General features: G+C 43.1%; 1 protein-coding gene across 1 annotated transcript in view; it reads left to right on the top strand.

Annotated features, from left to right (window-relative positions):
* The first annotated feature begins 3506 nt into the window (after positions 1 to 3506).
* LOC106812232 (orcokinin peptides type A-like) overlaps positions 3507 to 8514 on the top strand; it is a 21269-nt gene continuing 16261 nt past the window's right edge. Inside the window, exon 1 of the mRNA XM_014816065.1 lies at positions 3507 to 3729. Within this exon, the coding sequence (XP_014671551.1) occupies positions 3652 to 3729 (78 nt within the window). The 5' untranslated portion in view covers positions 3507 to 3651. The remainder of the gene's footprint in view (positions 3730 to 8514) is intronic.

Here is an 8514-nt window from a genome sequence, read left to right on the forward strand (position 1 = left end):
TCTCGGTCTATATATCTCGCTCTATATATCTCGCTCTATATATCTCGCTCTATATATCTCGCTCTATATATCTCGCTCTATATATCTCGCTCTATATAACTCACTCTATATATCTCGCTATTATTTCGCTCTATATATCTCGCTCTATATATCTCACTCTATATATGTCGCTCGATATGTCTCACTCTATATATCTCGCTCTATTTATTTCGCTCTATATATCTCGGTCTAATATCTCTTATATCTCTAATATCTCTGCGGCGACGTTCGCGCGGGTGACCGAAACTCGCACGACTTTTTAGCTGCAGTCACTTTTAAAAGTGAAAAAAACTGCGAAGCTTTCGCTCTAATGCGCAGCACTCGACTAATGCCCCGGCTGCATGCCACCGCTCGTAAGTGTCAACATTTTACTCGACCACTGCAAGCCGTCGCGTTTATGCAGTCTCTCGACACTGTCGACTATTTACGTCGCCCTGGGACGCAGCTATATTGTTAGTTACCGACTATATATGTAGGATAGTTAGCTAAGTTCTGGAACATCATATAGAATAATTAGCTCGGTTTTAGATAATAATTTATGATAGTTAGCTCGGTTTTAGGTGACAATATAGGATGGTTAGCTAGGTTGTGGATGAAAACATCGGATAGTAAGCTATGTCTTAGATAATAATATATAGAATAGTTAGTAGCTAGGTGACGATTTAGGATAGTTAGCTAGGTTATAGGTAGCAAGATGTCTTTCTAGCAAGCTAGGGCTGCTTTCCCGCTAAGTATAATCACGTTCTCTGTAAGTCACGTTAACGCACGTACGGTGAGTGCTTTATTGGAACATTAGTGTCGTATAGGTAGTTCATATATATTGCACGTATATCTATGGCACGCGAATCGATGAGGTCATTAGTATGAGCAATGCAGGCGATATCAATATGCTGTAGGATTATTATCGAATATCAGCTCAGCCCTTCTTGTGCGTCGAACGTAAGGTGAGCTTACATATATGTGATTATAGCATACGGACTGGGGTGGGAAATATAATGACGCATAATTGCATCAATATAGGCGTAACACAGCTGATTACCGTACCTTTGTAAATCTTCCGCCAGCGCATTAAGATTGTAGAGTAATATTTATGCAGTCGGTGGTTTCCAGTGAGGCAGTCAGTTCCGCATGTGTGCCTTGAAACTACATCGAATGCATTTAATCACGTCAGGTTTATATGAACGCTACACTGAATGCCTAAAACAGTTTTGCGTTCGATTAAATACTAATAATGTTATCAATAGCAATTGCGGTTGACAAATATATTGGTACATGCGTTATCGCAATTTCATAATAAATCTTTTATCCATCCCTGTTTTGTTTTATATCAATTTTGTTATTGAGAAATAAACTAGATGCAATATGTAACTCATTATTAACAAGATATAAAGTTAATTAATGAAAGTTTTAAGTGTTTAATTGAAATGTTAGTAAAATGGTTATATATACTTATGGTAGGCTACATTATTTATTTACAATACTATACATGTGTCGTTAGTATACCCTGTACTATTCTATTCTATTTTTCAATACACACTATACCACTCCATACCATATCATACCATACCATACCAGACCATACCATACCATACCATACCATACCATACCATACCATACCATACCATACCAAGAGAGAGAATGCACAGGTTGTAAAAAATTCACGACGACTGTAGTGGTTGTGATTTGCGATTTGTTTTCGTGCGAGGAAAAAGTGAGAATCGCACATTTTAGAAGTCGCTGACCGGAATTTAGAAGGTGCTGCGCGGCATTGAAGTGTTTCGTTTAAATTGACTCGCTTATTAGAAACATTTCGATGTGCTAATGAAAGTGTCACCAGTTCGCCAAACCAGTTATTATTCAAAACTCACGTATTCAGTATGACGCTTTGAAAAAACGCTTTTCCATGCTGTGATGCCTATATACGTTTGTGACTTGCAGAATATCGTATTCCACGAAGCACTTTTCTTTATGCCTGACAGGCCGGCTTGCATTTCAACGCTAGTCATTTAAGTCAAACATTGACGCCCAAAGCTAACAGTTAATTAAAGCGTGTAACAGTTTTCAATCTATCAAGGGAACAACGTTGACAGATATGGCCCAATATTGTTCGCGTAATTTATCGCCCACGGCTATGTAAATGAAACCCATTGTTTATTTTATTAGCCTCGTTCGCAATGTGTTGATAAGCAATTAAGGAATCCATCAATGACTTGATTTATGATAACTCATCATGAGTAGCGCGGCCATTACGAATTATGGCAAAACCGTTAGTGTTTAATGTGTGAACTGCCAAACTGGCTCCGCAAATATCAATATAATAGTGATTTATATATAATATAGATTATTAAGTTTTTCCTTTCCTAAAATAGGAATTAAACGTAAAATTTCTCTCCCCTCTCTCTATATCTCTATCTATCTATCTATATATATATATATATATATATATATATATATATATATATATTCCAGAATATTACTTTTATGTCTATATCTACACCTTGTATCTGATGCATCAATCAAGACTGCGGTGCTGTAAGTTTTGCGACCGTGTTTCTGACCTTCCAGCAGCTTTCCGCCTCCAGCGCAGGTACGAATAAGCTCTTGTGGATACAACATAGATTAGAACTTTACGAATTTATTAGAAACGTAGATTAAACGCATGTTATTAGGCATTGATTCTCTTGCTCAATTCAGCTTTATGCTAATATATTTCACGATTTAGGAGTTGTAGGGTTTCCAAATTGTTAGCTAAAAGGTCGTTCGACGTTGGCGGTCGCCATGTTGCGCAGGTCTAGAATACATGTGCAATCAAAACTACTGCAAAACTAAACATTAATTGCACACGGCAACCAAACTTTAAGAGGACGTGTTAGTATGATAAAATATCCATCCATATAGATAACTTGTATAATAATCGACAGATACACTCGCTATGAGGATATGACAAGTGACGTTGAGGCAGCATGTTGAACGGGGACATAATTTCGTGTTTGTTAATGTATGTTTCTGTTATGCATCTAGCATTTTACGCACTCGCCAAAACACACGGTCTATATATCTCCGCATTCGAGCGCACAAATCCGTTATAATTCTGTTGTTCTATCGCAGCTTTGATTGATTCACATTCAGGCCGAAACAGACTTATTCGTCACACGCCAAAGATGGACAATTTGCGACGGTGCGTCATCAAGGTCGTGCGCGTGCACGCTCCCGTATTCTACCCCACACACCCACGTATACTCACCCTATCATCCGCGCTCCCTCACAAAATGACACGGCGACAATAGTGTACACAGCCCACGTATCACGTCAGTGGCAACGCAACCAATCAGAAGACGGTGCGCGTCGCGCGCGCAGTCAGTGCAAGAACAGCGTATGCGCGCCGCGGTCGGTAAGACGTGGGATATGCGCTTATGCTACTGCGCGGCGGGCGCCGTATTTAAGAGAACCTGGTACTGGCGGGGCGCTCCATTGACAGTCAGAGCAGACGGAACCAGCAGCAGAGAGCAGCTCGCCGGACAGACGAGAGAAACGAGAAGCGTAAAATCAGAGAGGAGCTGAGTAGAGCGGGAAGCGAAGAAGCGTCATCGAAACAATCCCGAGAACGACAACATGGCGAAATTCCTCATCGTTACGTGCGCTCTTGTTTCCATAGCAACCCGATGCAGAGCTAATCAGGAACACCACGAGGTAAGCCGGTTGTTTTACTTACTAATTTTACGTTCATCTTTATATGTATGAATAAATAAATAAACATGTATATACAATCATAAGCGGTCGGATAATTGTTCATCCTGTAATTGCAAGCGGTATATATAAGTGTAAAGCTTGGGAATGTAAGGCTTTGGAACCGCGGTTTAACTTTTACCTGTAAATTGAATGTACACACACACACACACACACACACACACACACACACACACACACACACACACAGGGGTTTTTTATCGAAACTGATCTTAGGAGTGTCTAACGGGCTGAACCAGGGGGACACGGCTTGCATCAGTCCGTTGCTATAGGATCACAATAGTATGTAAGCTCACTTACGTTCGACGCACAAGGAAGGGCTGGAGCTGATATTCGATTTAATAATGCCTACAGCATATTGATATCGCCCTGCATTGGCTCATACTAATGACCTCATCGATTCGGCGTGCCAGTAAGATATACGTGCAATGATAGTATGAACTACCTTATAGCGACACACTAATGTCCAATAAAAGCACTCACACGTACGTGTGTTGTAACATGACTTACAGAGAGACGTGAGTTCTACTTAGCGGGAAGCAGCCGCTAAGCTTGCTAGAAGACATCTTGCCACCAAACTAACGCTAAAACTATCCTAAATCGTCATCTAGCTAACTATTCTTATATTTTTATCTAATGCGACATCGCTAAGCTAATATTCCGATTGTTTTCATGCCACAACTTAGCTAACCATCCTATATTGTCACCGTAAACGGAGCTAAGTATCAGTAAAATTATTATCTAAAAACCGAGCTAACCTATCATAATATTATTATCTAAGAAAGCGAGCTAACTATCCTATAGGTGTTCCAGTGAACTTAGCTAACTATCCTACATGATATGGTCGGTAGACTGAACAATAGTAGCTGCGTCCCAGGCGCGACGGTAAATTAGTCGACAGTGAGCCCCCCCCCCCCCCCCCCCCCCCCCCCCGCGCCCCCCCCGCCCCCCTCCCCCCCCCCCCCCCCCCCCCCCCCCCCCCCCCCCCCCCCCCGCCCCCCCCCCCCCCCCCCCCCCCCCCCCCCGCCCCCGCCCCCCCCCCGCCCCGCCCCCCCCCCCCCCGCCCCCCCCCCCCCCCCCCCCGCGCCCCCCCCCCCCGCCCCCCCCCCCCCCCGCCCCCCGCCCCCCTCCGCCGCCCCCCCCCCCCGCCCCGCCCCCCCCCCCCGCCTCCCCCCCCCCCCCGCCGCCCCCCGGCCCCCCCCCCCCCCCCCCGCGGAGAGACTGCATAAAGCGCGGACGGCTTGCAGTTGGTCGAGGTAAAATGTTTGAGCACTTACGAGCGGTTGGCATGCAGCCGGGCATTAGTCGAGTGCTGCGCATTAGAGGCGAAAGCTCGCAGTTTGTTTTCCACCCTTTAAAAGTGACTGCAGGCTAAAAAGTCGCGGCGAGTTTGGTCACCCGCGCGATAACGGTCGCGCCGAGATTATTAGAGATATTAAGAGATATGATAGGACCGGAAATATAGAGCGATATAAATAGAGTGAGATACTATAAAGCGAGATATATAGAGGGCGAAAAAATAGAGGGCGAGATATATACGAGGCAGAATATATTCAGACAGCGAGATATATGGACCGAGCTAATATAGAGCGAGATATAAAGAGCGAGATAGTTATAGACCGAGATTATAGAGCGAGTTATATTTGACGCGAGATTATATTAGATGCGAGATATATAGGACCGAGATACATAGAAGAGATATATACGAGCGAGATATATAGAAGCAAGATATATAGAGCAAGATATAATAGGCGAGAATATTATAGAGGAGATTATATAGAGCGAGATATTAATAGAGCGAGACTATCTAGAGCGAGATTATATAGGCGAGATAGTAGATTCCGAAGATATATAGAACGAGAGTAAATAAGGCGAGAATACTATAGAGCGAGATTTATATACGAGCAGATATATAGACCCGAGATATATAGAACTGTAGATATTATAGAGCAAGATATATTAAGAGCGAGATTATATAGAGGCGAGATATATAGCAGCGAGATATGATTAGAGCGGCGAGATATATGGACCGAGATCAGATAGAGAGAGATATATATGAGTGAGTTATTATAGAGGCGAGATATATAGAGCGAGATAAATATAGAAGCGAGATATATATAATGGTCGAGATACTATAGAGCGAGATATATTAGAGCGAGATATATAAAAGCGAGATATATAGACCGCCGAGATATATATGAAGCGAATATATAGAGCGAGAATAGTATAAGAGCGAGATTATATTAGAGGCGAGATCATATGGAAGCGAGATATATAGCCGCGAGATATATAGAGGCGAGATATATAGATGAAGATAATATAAAGCGAGATATATAGAGGCGAGATATATATCTCTGTATCGCCGCAGAGATTATTTTATTGTCCGTTGGAATCTCAGATTTAAACCGTTACACTTTGCGTAAGTCAGACGCGCATTGTTCCTCCGCAGACGCTGATGGCGGTAAAGCAACACTGGCCTCTCTGCGGCCAACATATTCTAGCAACATTTGTAAAGCAAACCTTGCGTAGTTTGGTTGGCCTCACTGCGCCAAGCATCATTCTAGCATCATTTTGTAATGCAAGCACTTGCCGTAGTTGGGTTGCTCACGCGCCAACTATATTCTATGTGTGCATTACACGCACATCGTTAGCAGTGGCTCGATATAGTGCTCTTATCATGCTTGATTGCCCGGTGGAGAGAGTTTCACAAAACTACTCGATAGTATCCGTACAATAATAAACTCTTAAATTAGAGAGAGGGGGAGAGAGAGGGTAAGAGTGGGACAAAAAAGGTGAGACATGGAGAGGAGAAGGCAAGGCAACCCGCAATGGGAAAATATAGACAGCGAGCAATAGTGAAAGAGAGAACGTAAGCTAAAAGAATAGAGGCAGGGAGGGAGCGAGAAAGAGAGAGAGAGAGAGAGAGAGAGACGAGAGAGAGAGAGAGAGAGACAGAAGAGAGAGAGGAGAGAGAGAGAGAGAGAGCCAGGTAGAGAGAGAGAGAGAGAGAGAGAGTAGGCGAGAGAGAGAAGAGCGAGAGCAGAGAGAGACAGAGAGAGAGGAGAGAGAGAGAGAGAGAGGAGATATAGATAAATAGATAGATAGATAGATAGATAGATAAGATAGATAGATAGTAGATAGATATGATAATAGGTTTATTGGCAAAAACTAGTGTTAACAACGTTAAATTGAAATTAAATTTGCAAACAAGATTATCATCAGCGTATGCAACTCGAAATTGATGATATTTACAATAATATACTGTCCATGGTAAGACATAGATATTATACTTAGAAATGTTGGTTCAAAATGTATATACGCACTTAAAACTAAACCATCTTAGAATATATAGCTAAATTACAAATAACGTGATCCTTGGCAAACAATAGTTAAAATTAAAATGCGACAGCAATGATAGAATCAAACATATCAACATAACCGAAAGTTGTTCCAAGAGTTATTTCAAAGAGACGCAAACTGTTTATAAGGGGCGCAAGCAAAAGACTTATTATCGCATGCTATTGTAAAAAAATGCAGTGCCTGTTCTTACAATTGTGTAATCATCGACTGCACGATGTACGGGAACATGGCTATTGAAGTACGCGGCCTGTGTAGCGGAGACTTTTGCAAGCCGGAGTTTATAGATTCCGCGTGTTATGCGTAGACCACATTTATTGTGAAGAGGAGGCAATATATCACTGTAATGTTACATCACTTTTTGAGCTGATAAGCAACCTTTTTCACAACGCGGCCTCGCGACGAAGACGCAAGTCTTGGATCTGAAGCTGAAGATAGTAGCTTCATAGTTACATGTCGTAGCCTATTCCAATTTTAGAGAGAGAGAGAGTAGAGAGAGAGAGAGAGAGACGACGAGAGAGGATAGAGAGAGAGCGCGCGCGCGAGAGAGAGACGAGAGAAGAGGAGAGAGAGGTGGGTTAGGAAAAGATGAGAGAGAGAGAGAAGAGAGAAGAGAGAGAGGCGAGATGCGGCAGAGAGAGAAAGAGAGATGAGAGAGAAGAGAGAGAGAGAGAGAGAGAGAAGAGAGAGAGAGAGAAGAGAGAGAGTGTATAGGAGGCCGGGAGACAGAGAAAGGGATAGGCGAAGAGTATGGCGTTAAGAGACTATAGTGATGTGAGACAAATAGAGAGAGTCGGATAACGTAAAATGTGCAATTGTCGTTAACGGAGCTATATTATAGCTGAAATTATGTTTAATCGTCCTTACAAAGATTAGCATTTTACAGTTGATAGCGTTGAAAGTGATTCCACGCTATTAACATATGCAAGCAGCGTCACAAATATAAAGGCATGGGTAAACGTCAATACAGTATGCGAGGCAGAAACGTGAGTTATGTTGTATCTAATAGCACACAGCACACAGCTTAGTTGAGTTGCGTTAGTGATAGTATGATGCCGCGCGTCGGTAGTGTAGGTACTATTTGGCGTGGTGTGTGTGTGTGTGTGTGTGTGTGTGTGTGTGTGGTGTGCTAGTGTGTGTTGTGGGTGTGAGTGCGCATGGCGTGTCGTGTCGTGTGTGTGTGTGTGTGTGGTTGTGTGTGGTGTGTGTGTGTGTGTTGCGCGCTGTGCTGCTAATGTGGTGTGTGCGTGTGTGTGTGTGTGTGTGCTGTGTGTTGTGTGGCTTGTGTGGGTGTGTGTGTGGTGTGTGTGTGTGCGTGGCGCGTGTGTGTAAGTTGTGTGTGTGCGTGTGTGTTGTGTGTGTGTGTTAGTG

Source organism: Priapulus caudatus, unplaced genomic scaffold (genome assembly GCF_000485595.1).
Source record: "Priapulus caudatus unplaced genomic scaffold, Priapulus_caudatus-5.0.1 Scaffold623, whole genome shotgun sequence".
Classification (NCBI taxonomy): domain Eukaryota; kingdom Metazoa; phylum Priapulida; class Priapulimorpha; order Priapulimorphida; family Priapulidae; genus Priapulus; species Priapulus caudatus.